A 22,303-nucleotide genomic window follows, 5' to 3' on the forward strand; every position below is an offset into this window, starting at 1 on the left:
CCAGCTGTGAATAAGGAGAGTTTTAATGAAAATTTATCACAGCACGGTTTTAATACATTTTGTATTTGTGAAAGATTCTAATGAAATTCCAGCTGGGCCCATAATGATACACGGTAACACTGGTTACACAAATGTTAGGACAGTCTGGAAAATGTAATTTAAATCAATTATGTAAAGGCCGAGCAAGGTTAATGTATATGCCATTTTTAAATTTGATGTGACTGACATTAAAAAAAGAGACGACTACTGAAAACGTTATGCACTGCAAAACATAAAACATTTTGTGAAACATTTCACAAATATGATGCGTAATATGATTGAAGTCCATCTCGACCACTTGATAACAATGTCCTACATGGACATCATCCTTCAGCCTAATCGGGTTTTATGTATGTGGCTAGAGAACGGCCACATACATAATATGTCAAAGGTGGAGGAGAAGAGAACTCGTAGGCATTCGCCTACTGTGGAGGCAAATTTTAATTCATGTCTGCACCTTCAGATTCAAGGTGATACCTATGTTTCATCATCTGCGCAGAGGTCCCCTCCACCAAAGAAGTGAAAACACAAAGGAAAGAGACAACGTGACCAGCATCTATAGAAAACATCATCCCAATCCTCTTCACCTCAGTCCTCGACTCCTGAACCAAAGTCAGGACTGTACCACACGAAAATGTGCATAAAAATGTTTATTTATTCCCAATATTGTCACAATTACTTATTGTCAGCAGATCAGACACGTGACCCCCTCCTGTCCCCCGACAGCTGACACTGAGCCAGTTAAACAGCATTATGCAAGCTAATGTTGAGCTCAAGTGTCCTAAAAATCGCACATTCTCTCTGATAAACAGTTTGATTACATTTTCACATCGTATGAGAGTTTATTTGCCAAGTGTCCAAGTCAACCAATGTTAGATCCACTTTACTAACAGCAGCTAACATTGGCAAAAACAGCAGTGGTTAGGTACAGAAAAGTTCAGGATATCCCCAACAACTCACCTATTGTTCTCATCAGGTGGAAGTGAGTTTCGCTGACTTAACGACTCCTTTTACAAAGTTTTACAGCTTCCTCCGGGGTAAACAGATGTGGACACATATGGACAGATGAGATAAAGAGGAGACTGGCTGACTACATTTACTTTTTCTCCTACAGCAGCCGCTGTAACTAGAATTATGCACTCATGTAAGAAAAAAAAAGAGCTCAGTTAACTGCAGTCTGTAATCTACTGACATCTAGTGGTGAAATTTTACACACTGTAACTTCAGGTATTTCTCAACCTAGAACGTTTTAAGCAATTTCCATTTTAGGACTTGGGATTGTTACGCTTTTATTGACACCAGTGTCACTATTGATTCTGCTGATCCATCTGGTTCTTTATCGATTTTCGATATTGATTTTTAGCTCTGCTACGTAAGTTTTTAGCTTTATTATCTAGACAGAACACTACCTAATGCTAGCTATAGCATCAGCCTCTCGGTAAACATCTTGAATGAAGAAAATCAGAGAATATTCTTAGGCTTTCTTTGCTAAAGAAAAATGCACAAAGTATAACACTAATGTTATCATATTGCAGGATATTCAGTGTCATTTACAGATGAGCTGCTTGATTGGACAGCAGCAGCAGTAGCACTATTAAAACATCAAATAACTGGCACTCATATTTTGTAGATGAGCATTTCAGCCTCTTGCTGGTGTTGTCACTCAAACTTGCAATAATTATTTTGCAAACATTATAATTAGTGTTACCTTGGTTCTTTTGTTAAATGAAGCCACTTCTTTTTTTGTGCTGTAATATTGTTTGTTTGTTTTTTGCCAGAATTGAGATATATTTGCGTTTTAAAAACATTCATATTTTGAGTGAGTAACTTTATTGCAATCAGATTGGCCTGATTTTATGTATTTTCCCCCACCTCTAAATTCTTGACAAGGTAAAAATTAAGGATAATTCAGTAGATAACTCTCTTGGCAAGCTGTCGCTAAATGCAGCCACATTCATATCATTCTGTTATTCACACGTCGAAACTACACACTACCGTGCAGATTTTCAACGTTTTAATTTTGTGGTGATTCATTATTCTCTTTCGTTTTGTTTATAACAGCTTATATTAATTTTTTTTCCAACAAATAAAGACAAATGAAGAGAAAGGTTTGAGTTTCCCAAGGCACATACAGTATGCATAACCAGGCAATTCAGCTCACCTGGTTACTGCCCCCTCTTCTTCAAATGTATTCAGCCACCCACATACAATATACTCTGTTTCTCTAACTTCCCCGTGGAGAGCTGTTATCTCCTATAGAGAACTTTTCACAGGGCTTCATTAACTGAGATCCATATGCCTGCATGGGAGAGTGTGTAGTGACAGTCTTTATCAGAAAATGACTGGCATGCTAAACAGCCTCATGTCCTTGATTACAAATCAACCCATCATCCTCTGAATACTGAATGGTTAAACTCAAGGCTAAAGGTTTAGTGGCTAATCTGGATGATGGCATTGAGAAAGACCAAGAAAAGTGTTTGCATGCTTCTCTTGCCCCAATAAATTGCTCTGTCCTTGGTGGAATGTGACTATTTGTTTCTCTGATCATGAAAGCACTTCTTCAGCAAAAAGACACAGACTAGAGGAATGTAATTGTACCCGTTCTGCACAAGCCTCGCATTTTAATTTTAATTTCATTAAATTATTAATTTGTTCTGACATTACTGGGGGCTGGGCAGATGGCTGCGGGATGCGTTACATTTTTTAAGAGGTAAAGTAGTATGTAACTTTTATTGGGGCTCTTTTTTCCTGCTCCTTCAGTTTCCTACTTGATTGCTTGCGGATAACACATTAAAGAGAGTGTATATTCTTACACATATTCTCTTTAAAGGTTTTTTGATCATGCATGCACTCACCAGCCACTTCATTAGGCATACCTGTTTAGCTATTTACTCAAATATCTAGTCAGCAACCCGGTACATATGGTCAAGACAACATGCTGAAGTTCAAATGGAGCATCAGAGTGGCGAATAGGGGTGATTTGGGTGACTTAGAATAAGATATGGTTGTTCATGCCAGATGTGTTTGTCCTAGTATTTCAGAAACACTGAGGTATAAAGAGAATGATCTGTAAAAGAGGAAATATTCAGTGAACGGCATTTCTCTGGGTAAAACTGCCTTGTTGATGCCAGAGTTCATGGTAGAATGGGCAGACTGCTTCGAGCTGATAAGCTAATAAGACAACAGCAACTCAAGTTCAAAGCCAATTGTTGCACCCTAGGTATGCAAAAGAGCAATTCTTTGAAGCTCTTTGATGATCAGACAGAAAATAAACTGAGGTTTGTTTGTTTTTTTTTCTTTAATCATGTGAAAGTTGCGTTGGTAGTTAATTCATGATGTTACCTTTACTTCACCTAATTATACTGAGAGAAAGAAAGGTGAAAGGTCACTCGCTGCGGAGGCAAAATGTTTGTGTTTTACTATCAATGCAACTGAAAACATTTTTATGTCTTTGGGTCTTATTATGTACTTAGCGGCTGAAAACATAGCTCAATCCAATTTAAATTTGGACTGCAACACCAGAAAGAAGGAAAAGAGTTAAATACCATCTGCAGGCACTGTGTCCTTGGCCAAGACAAGTGGCTAAGGCCTGAAATGAACCTTATTTTTGTACCCGAATGCAAATAAAAATGCCCGTCCTGTTATTTGGAAATCTACATCCCTCCTGTACATAGGCTGAATGCATATCTAAGACTTTATGGAGGTAATAAATCTGTGTCTTTGGAGGCTGATGCAGGAAAAATCAAAGCTGAAGGAGGGTACAAATCAAAGTTGACAGCTTCCTGATGTGTTGTCTGCTTTAATGCTTCTGTTATAGTGTTTGACACAGCAGGTCGTACCTGGCTGCGTTGACTTTGCTTACGAGACATTTTAGAGCACAGCATTTTGTGGAATTGGCATTGGTTGAACTGCTGCTATGTCAAGTGCGTTTTTTCACATAAGAGCTTAATGGTTGAAGAATCAGAAGTTATTTTAAGTCAAACAATAGTGCAGTCCGCATGTGTCTGATTAGTGTGCATGTGTTCTTTCTCCTTCCCCTATTAGTGTACATGTTTACAAGTATACTCTGTGCCGAGTAAATAAACAACCAAAGTTTGCTACTAATTTACCAAAAGTTTTATCAGACTTGGACATTACCTGAAACATCGTGGGATGAATAAAGAAATAATTTTTAAAAACTGCAGGGGGCATGTGCACAAAACCTTATTTTCTCCTATTTGCTCTGGCCCATTGCATGCTGAAGATAAATGCTGTGTTCTGTTTACACCGAGTTTATCAATTATTGTTTAGAATGCTGCCAGCCTCTATCTAGCCTGAATACTGTAATTCTCCTTTCCCTTGTCTTGTTTATTCTGCTGGGGAAAGCCTGTTTATTTTCCTGACAGCCAGGCAGGCTTGCGAGAGGTGAAGTTGGCAGAGAACCCACTCTTAAACCTGAATCCTCTGGCTTTCTGTTTTGAAGATATTACTTTTGCTAAAGAAAAGCTTCTTGCAGTATGAAGCTGCTGTTTTGTAAACATTTTAAATGGGTAATTTATGGAGGTGGTGAGCCGGGTTCATAATTTATGAGACATTACTGATCACCTCGACTCAATCAATATCACTTTTTTTTTTTCTCGGTGTGTTGTTTAATAGACATACAGTGACAGACTGATTTTGGACCAGTTGTGTTAGCAGTAAGTGGAGGAAGTCCAGTTTAACATGCTATTTAGGGTGAAGCTTTTTGCTTTTTATACAAAGTTACTTTTATTAGTATAAATGCATTTAAAATCCTTTAAATGTGCTTTGTTGCACAGATGATTTTATGTAATTTGTTTAGAGACACACTGCACTATTTTCATTTATTGTCTTTTCAGTTACTTCATCATTTGGACAGGCTCGTTTTAAGCTACGATAGCAACATTAAGAGTCCCATTTCCTCTTCCACCACATTGCTTCGTAAAGCAGAGTAATGATGATTTTTAGGACAGGGGAAGCAGCACTTGTCTAATCTCTATTAATAGATATATGCATATGCAGACTCTGTATGGAAAGACGAGTAGATTTTTTTTGTCCACCTTTAGTCCTCAAGTAATCAGAATACTATTAGGAAACAAATTTCAGGAGGAGTTGGTTACATGCAGGTAAGCAGTCCTTGTGGAGAAGAACAGAGGGATTGCATTTGCTGAAATGCAATCTGGCAACCATGAATTACCGTCTGACAACGATTTAGGTTTTTGTTAGCTTTTTGAAATTCCTCTGCATCTTAAACAATAATCATTGTCTTGAGCCAGATATCCAGGTTACAGTGGGAAATTAGCTATTGCCCCAGAAGGCTGAGTCAGCTGAGGAGACGATGGGTTTCTGAATTGTTACAATGCTACTGAACAGTCATAGTACAAACAAAATGGGCATTTTGATATCTTGTCCTCTTCTTCTTCCTAAAAAAAGATGTATTTCCTTCCAACTCCACATAAGTTTCCTCCCACACAAAGACATCCAAGTGAGTTGGATTAGAAAGTGTGAATTGCCTATAGATATGTTGCCTATGAATATCAGTCTAGTTACAGACTATTTAATGTTTTCTTCTGATGGACAGTCAACTACCCCAACATACTTCCCTGTCTTCTGTCCATTGTATTGGCTGCCATCATTATAAGAAGGCAGACAAGAAAAGGATTCAATGCATGTTTACTCAATGCCAAGGGTTTAAAACGTGAAATATTAAACAAGCTCATCTGATCTCCTCTACAAAGCTTCAAGAACCTCTGTGTTCATCCATACAATGAAGCTATTTCTACTTCTCACTCCACTGTAACCATTTGAACAGACCTGCCTAAGGCCACAGCTGAACTGAGTTGAGTAGAGCAAAAAATAGCCTAATCCTTTTGGCAGCTACAATGAACGGACCCTATTCAGTCCCTCTAAAACCAACTGAGCAATGCCAAGACTCAGATCCTACAGTTTAGCCAAGCATTCGTTAGACATTAGTCTCACTTGATGATGCATATTCTGATACACATCCTCTGCGTAACAGAATACAAACACAAACTGAATGTGTATGTGTGGTCACATTCATCTACCATTTGTAAACATAGATTCTCGGCGTTGGAACAGATTCGATTCAAAGTGCGTTTACGAGAAAGTATTTCATGTCAGCACTGAAAGGCAAAGCCATACCAGCCAGGCAGCCGACCAGCAGCCTGTTCATTTTCTTTTCTGAGAAAGATGCGAGGATAATTCATTAGGACTTTGTAAGAGGCATCAGTAGTACTCAGAGAAGCCAACTGCATTTATTTTGGATGGCTCAATAGTTTTCTATATGCATCTGTTGCATGATACAGATGTAAAACCCAGTTGAAAATATAAATTTATCACCAAAATTAAATTTTTTATAGGTCTATATAGGCTTCAAGCTGCTTAATTTTGTAAGAGCCTATACCATCCTTCTTCTAAAGGATGGTATAGGCTCTAGTCAGTGTTCAGAGAGATAATGAAGGAAAAACTGAAGGACCTCCCTTTAGTATTTAGAGAATTTCACCAGCTCTTACTATGGCTGCCCTGCAGACACTTCCAGGTCACACCTTCACTTCAACAAGCCAACATCAGAACTGTCTTAAACATTAATACTAGAACCTGCAGTAACAAAAACTGAAAACCGTTAAACACATTTAAATATTTGGTTTGATAAGTCTTGAAATATGTGATTATTATGGTGCTGTAGGGATTAGTGTCTTTCTCTTGCTCATTGCCACAGTATTACCTGGACGACTCTAAAAATGGTAAACGACTAGATCGGGTCGAGTGATTTGGCAGGGTTATGTTTCAGTAATAAAATGTCTTTTGTTGTTCTAAGGTTACCAGAGTACTTTTGCAAGAATATTGCTAAATTATTGAAGCACCCCTTTAAGATTGTTTATTAGTTTTGTATTAATGTGAAGGGGGGAAAAGATACAGTAATAATATTTTGCCATTCCTGATTGGCCAAAAAATGTAACAGCACTCCTCCAAGCCCCCAGCAAGAACTGAAGTTGGTCACCAAGAGGTCCTTGTGTCCAAGTAACCACCTTGGTTTCGTTCAAGGTAAAAGCAAAATGAGAAATCTGCAGAAACATGTTTTTTCTATTAAGATAAACCTTTTATAAACTTCTTGTTGTCACATTCTTTTAGTCAGGGTCATGGTCATATCAGCTGGTGGAATCTAACACAGAGCTGTGTGAGCGCCAGAACCCCGTCTGTAAAGTATTCTGCATGCCCACCTTTGAAACCAAAGCTGTACTAAGTACAAACACATATACACTTTCTGGTTACTTTATGAAGTATACCTGTTGGATGCTTGTTGTCACAAATATCTAATCAGCCGATCGTATCACTGCAACTCGTTGCATCTAGGCAACCTGGTACTAGAAAAATGTACCTAATAAAGTGTGTGTGTGCGTGTGCGTGCGTGCGTGCGTGCGCGCGTGCAGCTGACCACCGTGATTAGTGGATTTCCTTTGGGGGTTATTAAAAAGATTAAAATGCATTGGCATAAAATGTAACCTCTTCCATCTGCTCACTAAACCATCACCTTTTTTGAGATGAGATGATGAGATGAGATAGCCTTTATTTGTCAGTTGCAGGTCTTTTGCCCACAACCGAGATGACAGACCTTGCCGACCGTACATACAATACACAAACATCACATTGGGGAGACAGGTCAGGCTAGGTAGCGAGGAAAAAAAAAACATCGAAATGTGTAACACAAAAGGATAATACAGGAATGCACAGATATCAACACACCATAGCACAATAAACACAGACAAGCAACATGGGAAAGTGTTCCAGTGTGTACATCTGATCTGGGACCGCTGCAATCTTCGACTGCGACTCCAGCTGACCCGATGTCCACATCAGAGGGGAGGTAAGCGTTGGAGGTGGCGTTGGATCCGGGGTAGGGAGGGTGATGCGTCAGTGAGTGCTTATCAGTATCAGTATATGTATGTGTTTGCGTGTCCATAGTTCAGCTGAGACAGTGTCCTTTGCCCTGCCAGGCTAAGTAAACAGTCTTCCAGCCAACCCAGGTGGCCTTACATGGAATGGGAAGGAACAGACTCAACACAGTCGTTATCAGGGAGTTTTTGTTCGGCTCCAGCCTTGAGCCCACAGCTGGCGCCGAAGGGGTAGCCGGATTATGATGGCAATTTTTCTTATGCAACAACTCATGATGGTATCAAACTTGCGTTCCGTGGTGTTGTCATTCTTTTGCTCAGAGAGCCGATTCTGAGAACTCACGACTGCAGTTAGCTTTTCAAAGCAAAGACAGTTTTAAAAATTGTGATGGTGGCAAAGCTAAGATTCTTACGCTGTATTTGTCACATCTAAGAAGAGTTTTCTTTTGCAGAATTCTTTTATGTTAGTTGCTATTGTTGCATTCTTTATATACAGTACATTTCATGATGTTATTGACTCCTAAGTCCGAGGTGGAGATTGTCTTGTATGACATGTCTAAATTCTCCAACAAATGACAGGGCATTGACTTTCCCAAAAATGGTTCCTTGTCCTGAGGATGACAGATAAAAGCATTACCTCTCTCTGCCCCTTTTGCTTCTTCTGATAAGATAAGGGGGGTCACATTGGCTGTGTAAACAGAGCATTTCTACTTCAACAGCCTTTTATCTAAGCTTTGTTTGGTCTTTTCTTATTCTAAGCTTATTTTAGTCAATGTATGTAGCTTCTGACATCCACCAGTTCACAGAGCAGTGATTTATTTAGTGTGATTGTCTCTCTGCAGAATGAACCATTTTGAAAGTGTTTCATTGTCTCGTCACGTCTTTTGTGCAAACGTCAACTTTTACCTACTTTTGAAACTACACTTACACCTACCCTCGCTACTTGACACGTCTCTGACGACTCTTCCAATCTATTTAAAATGGATATAGAATGGAGGCATTCAGTAAAGTGTCTCAGAAATCATTTAATTTCATGGACATTTGAAAGATAAAATTGTGGCTTCATCATAAACCCTTTTGTGTGCTCTGGCACGTCTGAGTCTCCCTGGATATATTAAGCTGTCTGGCTGTTTTTGCTGAATTCGATCCAGATCAGCCGCTCTATGTGCATGTGAATATGCAGACAGTATTCGAAACATTTACATTTTGGTGTGCACAGCCTCTCGATAAAAGTCTTCTCAGGCCTCTGGCTCTCTGTGCACTCTGCCTCGCTTGGCTGAATCCCCTGCCTGGCATCACATCTGTGGCTTCATGGTCTGAGGATATGTGCTGTCTGGAGCGTAAAGGCTGTTTTGTGATGCTGTGGACCAAACAACGGCATGTGCATGCAGATATTTACCACTAAAGGCAGTGGAGACATTAATATAAAGCGCTAATTAAAATTCCCTTTTCAGAATCCCGGACCTTTTTAAATCCAATACTATGATTGTTTTATGAAAACATAGCAGTGCTGATGTAATTAAAGGAAGCTGAAAACTCAGACTTTTGGTGTAAGACCCGTAAGGATTGTGGTGTTTTTTTGTTGTTGTTTTTTAAACAAACGTCAGTGACAGTTGGCACATGAATCTGCTTTTTTTTGTGAAGTTAAACTGCAAATGTCTGCATGTAACAAGGCGTTTTCTCGGCCAAGCCATCTGGCTGTCCATAGTGCTGACGATGTGTGATCTTAGCCATTGCGGGTAATGGCACGCTCCCTGGCCTGTGTAATAAAGGACAGCAAAACATCTCTTTTAAAATTAGTTCTCCCTTCGTTTTTACTCACTCCAAGGAAATTATGACCACTGCAAAGGGACAGTTGTAAATTGCTTTAATATGTAGCAAAATGTCAGGTTAAAACAAACAAATGCGAGTTGGATTTATAATTTTTAAGTCTAATTTCCAAAAACATAAATCAGTAACTGCATTGAATACCTTCACATTAAAGCCTACACTGGTGTGTAGCAGTGACCCACTGCTGCATTAAATTTTATGTTTTCAAATATAGATCTCTTCTATGATTGTTTTATGTTAAATTGGTTCCTTAATATATAAAAATGTAGTAATTTAACTTGTGCCAGGTCGGGCCTGATTAGCACTGATCGCCCAGCTTTCTCAGTAATTAAAGAGAACTACACCCTAGCATCTGCCATCAACATAAAATCTTCTCACTCATACTTTTGTTGTGTGGAAAAGGGTTTTGTCGCAGTCACACTAGTGGTCTTATGGCTCCATTTTGTATGATCTGAAATGACTGACGGCCACCATTCAACACCCACTCTGCGCTCGCAGCACATAATAACACACTGATTTGTGTGGACGAGCTTGTAAAGCCAGCCAGTGAGACGTTTGTCAGACACGCAATTGTGAGCTAAAATGTAATGAGTGGGCAGGTCTGTGCCTCTTTAGTGCTCTGATTAGACAATGGGTACTCACTAAAAGGTCTGCTCCCCACTTCACATGCAGACAGAGATGTCCTGTTGTACAGAAAACAACAGCCCACACTCTGATCAGCTGAGACTATAGACTATGCTGCAAGCTTTTACTATAGCAAATGCTCTGATACAATAAGATGACTGATTTGTGTGTCTGTATTGCAAGTTATAGCTTAAGTTATAAAGAGTTATAAAGTGTTTTGCTGATATGGCCTCCCCATCTAACATGTTGCAGTTCAGCTCATGTGTGTGTGTTCCTGTTTAGACATCTTTGTGAGGACCAAAACTGGCATTCTACTATACTTGTGAGGACACACACGCCGGTCCTCACGAGTTTGAAGGCTTTCTTGAGGCTCAAAATGTGTTTTTAGTGTCAGGTTTACAATTAGGGTAAATAGGGATAGGGTGAGAAGTTCGGCCATCTGGGAGTGGCTCAGAGTAGAGCCGCTGCTCCTCCACATCGAAAGGAGCCAGTTGAGGTGGTTCAGGCATCTGACAAGGTATGTCCCACCGGGAGGAGGCCCCGGGGCAGACACAGGACAGGCTGGAGAGATTATATCTCTCGGCTGGCCTGGAGGTTTTCAGAAGGATTTCACTCGCATGTACTGTACCTGTGTACCTGCACATGTGATGTGACAATAAAAGTGATTTGATTTGATTTGATTTGAGGTGCTAGAGGAGGTGGCTGGGGAGAGGTAGGTCTGGGCTTCTCTGCTCAGGCTGTTGCCCCCGCGACCCAGCCCGGGATAAGCGGGAAAAAAATGGATGGATGGATGGTTCGGGTCAGAGATGTCGTTCAGCCATCACTAAGATAGCTGAACCACCATGTGTGGTTCTTTAGAGAAATGTGCCAATTGAGTGCTGCTATTTATGTAATATGAAACTAGTTAAGAGCAAAACATTGTAGTTCAATTTAGCAATGACAACTTGTAAAATGCATTTGTGTTGCCTTATATCCTGCCATATGTGCCAAGGTGCTTCTGTAAGAGCCTGTGAAAAATAATCCCTGTTAGGCAAATTGATTGCTTGTTTAAAAATCACATTAAGGTTTGTAGTTGACAGCTTAGGTCATAAAATGAATGATTTGTAACAAAGTTCAGCTTCGGGGGTTTTTTTTGGTTGGGTTTCCACATCATTCTTTTTTCTGTTATAAATTGTGACTTTGTCACAAAAACGACATGGGTGGAATAAGTAATAACACAGCAGTGATTCTCTGCTAAAACATATCCGAGTGAACAAAACTGCGAGTTAGCGGGTGGGTAATGTATCACAGATCCACACAAAGTCTAATCAGAATCTCAGCTGGAGGTGTAGCCACACTCCCGCCCTGTGAAACGACTTTGTCCTCTGGCTCATCATAAGCGAGGTTAGGAGATCAAAAAGGAAGTCATTTTTGGCTCCTGTGTGGCAATGCTGTGGATGTAATTAGCTTTGTTCTGATAACATACACTCAACACATCCCCCCCGACAGGTGTGAAACACTGCACTTCCTAATCAGATACCTGCACTGTAATCAGGAGACAATCTTAATGACCTGTCTTAAATGCCAAATGCTCACTTCTGTTTCCCATCTCATCACACTGCTTCTCCCCAAAAGTCAATGAAACAAATTCAATTCTTTTCCGGTAATGACTACCTTTTTGCTTGGAATCATGCAAAGCTCTGCATTTTTCAATTAAACTCTCCATTGTTTATAATAGGACAAGATCTAATAAAGATCTTGATAAAGTGTGTTTGTAGGGGGTTGGAATAGTTTCCATTTGTGAAGTTTTGGTCTGTTTGACATGTAGACAACGCTCTATAGGCAACCTGTCTCTTCTCTAAAACTCAAGACTGGTTCAAGGAATTATTGATGGACTTCATGAATAATTCATGGGCATTGATAAAGTCTCGTATTTCATTTGGATGGCCTGTGGCCAGTGACTGTCAAAGGTAAAGTTAGTTTTTGACAGGCTTTTGTACTTGTCCTCAGGTTTCTATTCAGTCTTTTTTTCGGACTGGAAGACCCTATAGCCTGTGTCACAAAAGAAAATATTTCTAATACTTTTTTTTCTTAAAAAATTGAGTGATGCAGTACCTCAGCACTGTTTCCTCACAGCAAGAAGGCCCAAGGTTTGAATCTGCTTGCCAGCTGAGGCCTCACTATGTAGAATTTGCGTGTTCTCCATGTGCCTGCACAGAGTTCTCCCCGGGCACTTTGGCTTCGTTCCGTGGTCCAAAGTTATGCATGTTAGGTAAACTGGTGATTCCAGGTTAGGGTTTTTCTGCCTGTTGTCCTGTCTGAATATTATGTATAATGAGTTTAATACTACTTGTACATGTTTTTATAGTATAGTATACAACTATATACACTATACACTGTATTAGGTACATCTTGCTAATGCAGGGTTTGACCATAAAAAAGTTTTGGAAACATTCCTCAAAGATTTTTGTCCACGTTGACATGAGAGCATCATACAGTTGATGCAGATTAGTCGGATATACATCTATGATGATATTCTCTGATTCTATCGCATTCCAAAAGTGCTCTGTTGGCTGAGATCTGGTAACTGTGGAGTCCATTTGAGTACAGTGAATTCATTGTTATGTTCAAGATACCAGTTTGAGGCCCAGCCAGTGCACTCACGCTGAACCCAAGAATGAATGGTCAGAGTTGCATCTGGTATAAAATCTTTGCCAAATTAAACATGTGGATCATCAAGAATGAGATTTCCATACTAGTTAGTAACGAGCGCCTCCGGTGCAGTTGGCCAGCAGGGTACCGGTGGAAATTGTCCTGCTGTTGGCTGAAGACAAAGGAAGAGGAGATGGGAAAGGCAGGTGAGAGTAGGGACTTTAAATGTCAGGACAGTAGCACAGGACGAGGGCTGGCTGATATGATCTAGAGAAAGAAAATGAATGTAATGCATTTTCAGGAGACCAGGTAGATGGGAAGCAAGGCCAGGAGCGTTTGAGGTGGATTCAGACTGTTCCACCATGGTGTGGCGAGGAAGCGAAATGGAGTAGGAGTAATCTTGAAGGAAGAGTGTGTGGATAGTTTTGTGGAGGTGAAGAGAGTTTCAGACCAGGGTGGACAGGATTAGAAATAGTGTATCAGCTCAGGTTGAGCAGTTTGGAGACAAAGTTAGAGAAGCAAGGCTGATGGTTTGGACATGTGCAGAGGGGGGGATAGTGAAATTGGAAAAAGGATGCTGAATATCAAGCTGTCAGGTCGGAGGAAGACCTCAACTGCGAACGTTTGAGTTTGAAACTTGAGGGGGAGAAAAATGTGTGTTTAAGACCGTTAAAAATGAAAGTGCAAAAAGTACGATTAGAACACGCAAACATCATGTTGGTTTTATTAAGTCACAATTTCAGTTGTTTCACAGAACAATTTTTCTTTTTTTTAATGCTATATTTGCAGCTCCTCTTTAATAAAGCACCCCAACAGTTTTTCACTTGTTGATACTTATTGTGCTGTGTGGAAAAGAAATCTCATGTGTCCTTTATGGTTCTAATTGCACATCAGGTTCACCACAGAGGTTACAGCTCTCTGTGTTGTTACAAGTATTAAATTATACAGCTGTCTAAATGAGAAGCCCTTAAATGTCGAAGGCATATCAGGCTTTTTGACATCTATTGTTAAAGCTGTAAGACATGCATGTGCTGCAGTTCTAACGAGGGCCAGTGGGCTTGTGTTTGTCTTTTGATTGCATATTTATTTTTAGCAATACTTTAGCTGCCCTGTTATTTAAACATCCAGCACAGCTCAAGAACATTAACTGCCATTTTCGCTAATTTTATTTAGCCTTCAGAGCCTTTGTGGGGGGGTTTTAATGTTCTTTTCTTTTCTTATGACCCATCTTTTCATTCACTTTCACCTTTTCTCTTGCCAGGCATGGAACACGGTGTGCAGGAGAAGTTGCAGCTGCAGCAAACAATGGTGTATGTGGTGTGGGTGTGGCCTATAATGCTAAAATTGGAGGTGAGTTAAGCACACGATTGATATTTTTAATTTGGCAGAAGGTTTAATCAGTATTATACTCATTTAAATGAGTTTATGATAATTTCACTTAGAACTGATACAGAACAAAATACACATTCACCATTAATAACTTGGAAGTTAATGTCTTTCTTTTAAGATCTCTGGGACTTTGGGGTTTGTGTCAGAACGACAATTTTGCAGCAGCTCAGGCTTCGCATTATATTAATGATCCAGTGATAGATTTTAAAGCTAATATCCATAATGTTTTTTTCTGGACCACTGACTCTCATTTACTGACTGACTGGCTCTGTATTGTTCAGATGTACAAGTGAGAGTGTGCTGCAGAGATAGGCAGTATTATGCAGTGAATAGTTCTTTATCCAAAGCCTGTGAGATGAATTGCTTTTGATCATTTGCTGCAGTTTTTCTTGCCTGGAAATAAGTAGATCATGACTTAATTAAAACTCCTATGCTCCAGTAAAACAAATAAAATGGTCACTGTAACGATTTCATCCCTGCATTTAAACCGGTTAGGTTCATGTTCAATGTTTATGAAAGGCTCAATCTGATTTTCTTAATTCGTGTCAATGCCTTCATTGTGCTGCCCTCCACCTTTATTTGGCTCTCCACATAAAACTTAATATTTTTTAAAATTAATTTGCTTATTTTAATCAAGTTGGATTTCCAAAGTTAGTTTAAACTATTGATACATATTCATATGTTTATATGAAAGTTAGTCAAAATTAGACTCTTTGGGGAGAATCTTTTCCAATCAGTAATTAAGCTGTCTGCCTGTGCAGATATACATACAGAAAGATGCTGTATGTAGAGCAGTTCATTCAAATTAAATCTGCGAAAACAAATCAAGTCTGGAAGGATTATTTTTCCTCCTGAATATTTTTGTGTTTGATAAATTATTCCAAGAAGGCCTTTAGTAACTTTTGTCATCAAACAATCTGTCAATGCCATGATGGCAGCCAACAAGACTCAGCGGAGCCGGTGGAGCCCTGAGCAGCCTGTTCACAGATGTTACTCATAACTCTCCTTCTTTGTCTTCATTACCATTCATCTCCCGACAGAGCCGCACATTGGCCCCGCTCTCATAAATTATTCCTCTGTGAATCTGTTCACGTCACGGCATCAGTGGATTGCTTATAAACAGCTGTGATTCGCTCCCAAGCACTCAAGTTGTGTGTGTTTTTTGTGTGGGTGGGTATGCGTGTGTGAGCAGAAGCAGTCGTGTTTGCGCTAAAGCTAAAATATGTGTGTCCTTACAGAGTAATAATTAGCGATTAGTACTTAAAACCTGTAATTGACCCTACTTAGCTCACTCTGTGTTTCCTCTCCATCTACTGTACTTGGTTTCCTTGTGCCTGCACACACACTCATAGCTGCACCGGTAGCTGCTACCTGTGACTTGATAAAGCTGCAGGGAATTCACGCAAGTGTCTTACTCAGGAATCATCAAGCCGCAGGAAGCTGATGAGAATTGTTACGACAGTAATTACCTTTACTGCTGCAGTGCAGCCCTCGCGTAACGATCACAGAGCAAACAATGTGCTTTATGTTGCATGTTTAGCGCAGTTACGTTTGCTTCGGGCTGCTTAGTATTCAAAGACGTGTTGCACTGAATGCCTGCGCCAACTCTGTAATTACAGCCTTGGTCACATCCCCACTGGTGTATGTTTGTTCCTACAGGGTTAGGCAGGTTCGCTAGAACGGATTATTGAAGTCTTAATGCGGGGACGTTGTCAGTCTTAGTGTATCCTCTGAGGTCCGGGGGTCCTCTAACAGTAATGGACCTTATTTGAGGGTGGGTTATTTCACGCTTCTCTACAGCTATTAATGTTCAGAGGAATGATCTGAGGCTGCTCACATCAAAGACTCAGACAGGTTTGCGTTCAGGTATGATGAAAGGTGACATGCGGCGCTACCCTGTGGACACAGCAGACTGCTGAAGGCTCTGTAAACTCTCAGCTCATTTTTACCTGTGCGTGTGTGGCTTTCTCTCATCTGCAGACTCTTGGATTCTTCTGCTTGTCCTCTCTATAGGTTTTAGTGGGGTCAGGAAGGTTGGTTTAATAACCCCCTGGGATTTTGTTTACATGATGCTTAAATAGTGTAGTATCCACCAGAGCAGCATCTGTGGGTGAGCTTTGTGTGCTTACTCATTAAAACTGAGACTCTGTGAAGTCTTGGTTTTCATGTGAAGAGCTTGGTTTTTCCGGTTTTCAGTTTTGTTGAGTTTTTCTTTTTCCAGCTGGAGAAAAAAAAAGAAAGAAAGTTTACGTTCTAACTGATTCGCTTGACTTTTTTCTTCTTTTTCTTTTTATCAACTTACGCCTGTTTTGTCTCTAAGGTATCTCACAACTCCCTCTGCCATCTGTCACACTGTCACTATTTCTTCATAACTTTCTCTTCGGTAACCTTAGCTAAACCCTCCATTGTGTTTTTGTTTTAATAGGAGTTCGTATGTTGGATGGGGAGGTGACAGATGTAGTGGAGGCTCAGTCTCTTAGCCTGAACCCTCAGCACATCCACATTTACAGTGCCAGCTGGGGCCCGGAAGATGACGGCAAGTCTCTGGATGGCCCTGCCAAACTGGCTAAGGAGGCTTTCCTCCAGGGAATCACCAAGGTCAGTCAGAGCACAAACATGGTCTTTTAATTTACTAATGTCTTGCATTTCTTATTTGTAGTATCACTATCAAAGTCACATCACCTCTTTAGTGTAATAAATCAACATTCTGGGAGACTCATATTTACTTGGTTTATGATGAGACGCTTACAAGCTGTGATCAAAAGGCTTCACAATTACACACAAAATAAAAAAACAGAAATCATCGTTCATTTAAATTTAGCTGTAGATTGCTTCCTGTGCAGAAGCAGTTTTAACCACTTATACCCGTGCATCTGAATGTCCTCTACCGCGTTTGCTGAGGCTCTCTTTAATTTGATTTTTATTTTGGGAATGAGGACAAAGTCACAAGGAGCCAGTAAAGTAAAGTAATGTAGGTGGTCTGCAAAGACTTTGTTGCTGACGCCAAAAAAAACTCCCTTTCAATGCATTTTGTGTCAGTGCGTGACGGCTCCCAGTATACTTCAGTTTGTTTCCGCAGAATGTTCTACCTCAGATGTTACAGTGAAACTTTCATTGACAGTCTGACCCTGGGGGACACATTCACGGTGCATAACCCTGTGAATGTCAGAAAAACGATGACCACGCTCCTGGTTGAGCTTCTTACCTGATGCACCGCCTTCAGGCTTGGACACAGCAGACGCTTTCACTAAAACCAGCTTTTTGATCTGTGGGTAATAGCCGGAGACTCAGCTCTCATCGCAGCTGATGATGAATCTCAACATGAAAGCCGGATCAGATTGACACAGAAGGTGGTATTTTTTATTTGCCAAAGTTTGAGATCCAAGGTGAAATTGGTCTGAAAAAGACTTCCTAGGAGTTATTTAAAAATGCCAGCTGTGTCCGAAGCAGTCCAGAGGTGCACAAGAAGACGATCTTAAGTGAGAGATGGGTTTAATTTAAATACGATGAGTAAGAGAGAATGTGTTTGGCTCAAAAGATTCAGTGTAAACATTCAGAGTGGTTGATTTTTACATGAAACTGTTTTTATTGCATCACTGCTTGTTCTGTGTGCCTTTGCTTTCCACAGTGATAAATTACTGAAATGCAGAAACCTCCAGATGCAAAAGTGTTGGAGATAGTTTTGGGCTCATGTTAGGCCAACAGAAACACAAAACAACAGGGACACACACTTTAACACAAAGACCAGCTGCATTCTCTGATAGTTGTCTTGTAGCTGGTCCCAAAAATGTTAATCAGTGAGTTTCAGAGGAGCAGTAGGTGGATTTTGTTGTTTTTATATAAAACTAGACTGCTTGTTTAAGCTCTTGGCTCACTTTGCAAAGAAGCAAAAACGTGTGTGTGTGGGGGGGGGGGTTGTAAGTCAATCCAATCCGATATATTTTTGATTTTATAGCAGTTATAGAAGTTAAAGGACTCTTCTTTTCTCTTCTCTTCTTTTTCTCTTCATGCCAGGTAGGTTTTACCTTTTTCCCTTAATAAATTAAATCATCACTTAAAAACTGCAATTTTTTTTAAAAAATTGATTCAGTGCTGTGAAACATGCAACTGTGAAAAATATTTTTTAAAAACTAAAAAATCAAGAAGTGCACAAAGACTTTTTCACAGCAGTGGTCCTTTCAGGCGTAAATCACCAAAAAGTAATCAAGCGAAGCCTCATGATTCCCAAGCAGCTGGTGATGGTAGGGAGAAAAAAGTCTCTCTTTTACAGGAAGAACACTTTAATAGAACAAGTCAGAAAAGTTCTGGACAATTTTCCACCTGTACAGTCAGAGCATATTACTTTTTAATTGATGATGGCTTCCCAAGAATGAGGAGAAGGACAAACTCAAGGTTAGTTTGCAAAATTGCCGTCGGCTTAGTCATTCAAGCTTGAATAGAATAAAACATTAAACAGTTTGGACTATTATCTAAGTCTAATACCGCCATTTTTCATGTGTCAGTATGTGGCATCAAAAGACGTTATGAGAATAGGCTAATGATAAATGTGAGATGGGAGATAACAGAAAGAGAGGAACAGTCACTGATGCGGAACAACAGTTACATTAAAACTCTGCTCTAATTGGCATATAAATTAATGAAAATTTTCAGTGAAACCGAATGACTCATTTATAGAATCCCATAATGCAAAATGCTCCTGATATCATGGTGTGTTAGTGAGGAAAGAGTGCCTCCCAGCAACAAAGCAGGAGCTGACTGGTTCAGTGTGTGCTCTCCTGGCAGCGAGATAACCCTTGGCACTGGACTGTTATCGTCCAGCTTCTGTAACCTGCAACCAGGACAGCGTCAGGCCATAAATTAAGAGTAGTATGTACAGCTTCTCTAGCCTCTACTGTTAGGACACAGTTTGATTTGGACTGCATCGCCCAGCAGATGTAGTCTTATCCTGGATTCCTTTGAGAGATCATTTGCGAGATGGGGATGTGGGAATCCATTAAGAAAATTAAATGGATAATCATTTTAAAAACGTACTGAACAAGCTTAGTTAAAATTTGTATTCGCATCCAATTGAATTTCCTTTGTACGATTATGAGCTTAACATTTCTGTGATTAGCCATGCCGGAGACGGGCAGAGTTACAACAACAGTGATAAGGAATAAAATATTCCAGCATCTTATCTTTACTAGCAAGATACCAAGAAAATCAGTTAATTTAGTTTTATACTTGATGTAAAAACACAACAATGATACACACTGGTCTGCTCAGTCAGTATGATTAACGATGAAAGAGGTACAAAACAGAGGAGCAGAACAGGCAGTACAACACGTGGTGCTCTTAAAAGAAAAAGTGAATAAAATAAATGATGGCACATAACAAGAGCCCAGAGTAAGTCCATTAGCAAGGTACAGAGGAGGAGTTGGTAAAAGAAAAAAATCTGACTGAAAACTGGTAGATTTTCTGTGTGTGTGTGTGTGCGTGTGTGTGTGTGTGTGTGTGTGTATGCAATGGCATACATCTGTTTTTTTTCTCACCTAACTCATTTCTAACTGATTCATTTTCTAATGACAGAATGTAATAAATATTCAGTGGAAATATGAGCTGTGGGGAAATTCAAGTGAAAAGTAACCTTTTAAATTACTGGCATTTTTTTCTTCTTTTAAAAACTGTGTAATAGATTTACAATCAAAAACAAAGAGAATACGTTTTAGCACCGTATAAACCGTATATTTTCCGAGTGTACTTTTTACAACCTAAAAAATAAGATCAGCAATGACAGCAGTAGGTAAGAGTTGGTAATCCCAATTAAAATACAAGTCTGTAAGACACTGAGTGTTGTTGTCAACCCAGAGCCTATTACAGAGCTGTGGGGTCCTGACAGTCCCGCTGTCTCTGTCTCTGCATCCAGCTTGGCCTCAGGCGGCAGTCATCAAGAATGGGTCAGCGGGCCTCGGGCTAAATATCACCAACATATTGAGAGAAAGAAGGTCAGCTTTGCAGGAAGTGGGCAGACACAAAAAAGAATAAAAAAAGAAACAGCAGTAAATCTGTTCTAAAATGCAATAGTAAGCAGAGCAGCAATGCCAAAATTCTGAAAAGTGCACAAATTCTCTGCGATTTGTATGCACTTTAGCTGCTCCAATTTTATACCGACTAGAGGCGGTCGATCGATTTCTGGGGCTTTCCAGCAAATAAAGAGTTACCCTGATCTAATCAGCTGGAGACAAATGTAGCGTTTGTGTGTCTGGTCACAAATGGAGCAATCAAATCTTCGCTTGTATTCCTGAGCTGACAAAGAACACCCTTTGTTACTTTGCTAAAAGGGGTTGGTGAAATTTTAATCTGAGCCAAGGATTTCTTGGCTCTTGTTGTCATTCCAGACCCAGCTGGACCGAATGTACGTATGTCTCAGATAGTGTGTGTAATTTAGGAGCACAGTCTCTCTGCCAGATATCATGTTGTCATTTATCAGCCCTGAAATTATATTCAGCTTGAATAAATTTGGTAATTACATTTCCTCTGTTTGTTATCTGATGTTCTGCTGCAATAAGTCGTTTGACATGATGATGTATTAATAAGAGTTGTGCCTACAGCGCCTCAGTGTTTCTAAAAGAAAGCACGTTAACGACAGGCCGTTTAAGTATGGAGACAAACGTCTCTGTCAAAGCCGATTTTTCATACTTGAACCAGCTCCTGATAGCTTCTCCCTCTTAACCTTGTCTGTTCCTGGACTCCAGCCACATGAAGGTGTATGTTTCTGCACCACAGGGACGCAGTGGACTGGGCTCCATCTTCGTCTGGGCTTCGGGTAATGGTGGCCGGGAGCAAGACAGCTGCAACTGTGACGGCTACACGAACAGCATTTACACCCTGTCCATCAGCAGCACCACGCAGTCCGGCAACGTGCCGTGGTACAGCGAGCCCTGCTCCTCCACCCTCGCTACCACCTTCAGCTCTGGAAACCCGGGGGAGAAGCAGATAGTAGGTGTACAAACACACACGCTCACATGCACTTTAAAGATCTCGGATTTTGTGTAGGATTGTTTTTAATACTTTGAATCTTTGGCACCCTGTAAATGTCAAGTTTGAAAGAACAGCTACACGTCCCGCTTACCAAAAGTTCATGCCGACGCATCCAAATTGAACCCGTTTTGAGTGTTTATACACATTAATGTTGTGTCTCTCAAATAGAAAAAAAAAAAGACTTCAAAATGTCAAAGTCTGAGTGATGTGAAACATACAATGAGCAAACCTGACAAACACTGAGAGATGCCATGATTCCCTCAAGCTGCTTGTCACCCAAAGAAAGACTTGCTTCAGGGACGCAGAATAACATAAAACAACCATAAATCTGCCATTCCCTCCAAATTACACCAGAGGCATGCTGCAGGCAAGTAAATACAACTCCAAATGAAATGGGTAGAAGTGAAGTCATTTTAAAATATACATGAGCACTTGCGTTGTATTGTTGCTTTAGCACTCAGAGGCTGCCGTTTGGTGCAGTACCCAGTGAGTTTATGCAATTTCCGTTTGTCCCAAACTAGTATTTATTTTCACTCTGTTAGATTTCTGTTTCTAACATGCACTACCAAGTGGCTCATTTTGTGAGCGTATTTGGTCACCTCCATCTCCAGAAATTACACATTTTTTTCCTAACTGGAGCGAGAGAAAAGCAAAACATAAATTCCCGTTTTTCTAACTAAAATGGCAGCGACGGCACTCGGCTGTAATTAACTTCATCTGTTGTGCACACCTAGATGGAATAAAATGTGGCTGTTTGCCAAAAATAAACACATTACCACCGAGTGGCACAAAACACAAAGTTCACTAATTGGCCTTCAAGGCACAGTGTGCTGTTGCTACAGAGAAAAAGTAAATACGCT

General features: G+C 40.1%; 1 protein-coding gene across 2 annotated transcripts in view; it reads left to right on the forward strand.

Annotated features, from left to right (window-relative positions):
* furinb (furin (paired basic amino acid cleaving enzyme) b) overlaps window positions 1-22,303 on the forward strand; it is a 93,496-nt gene that overhangs the window by 54,504 nt on the left and 16,689 nt on the right. For both annotated transcript variants that reach the window (XM_084933021.1, XM_084933022.1), the window contains exons 7-9: window positions 14,296-14,384; window positions 16,849-17,021; window positions 21,189-21,401. In XM_084933021.1, coding sequence (XP_084789147.1) covers window positions 14,296-14,384; window positions 16,849-17,021; window positions 21,189-21,401 — 475 coding nt within the window. The remainder of the gene's footprint in view (window positions 1-14,295; window positions 14,385-16,848; window positions 17,022-21,188; window positions 21,402-22,303) is intronic.

The sequence above is a fragment of the Perissodus microlepis genome, chromosome 7 (genome assembly GCF_051167445.1).
Source record: "Perissodus microlepis isolate ML-2025 ecotype Zambia chromosome 7, ASM5116744v1, whole genome shotgun sequence".
In the NCBI taxonomy this organism is placed as follows: Eukaryota; Metazoa; Chordata; class Actinopteri; order Cichliformes; family Cichlidae; genus Perissodus; species Perissodus microlepis.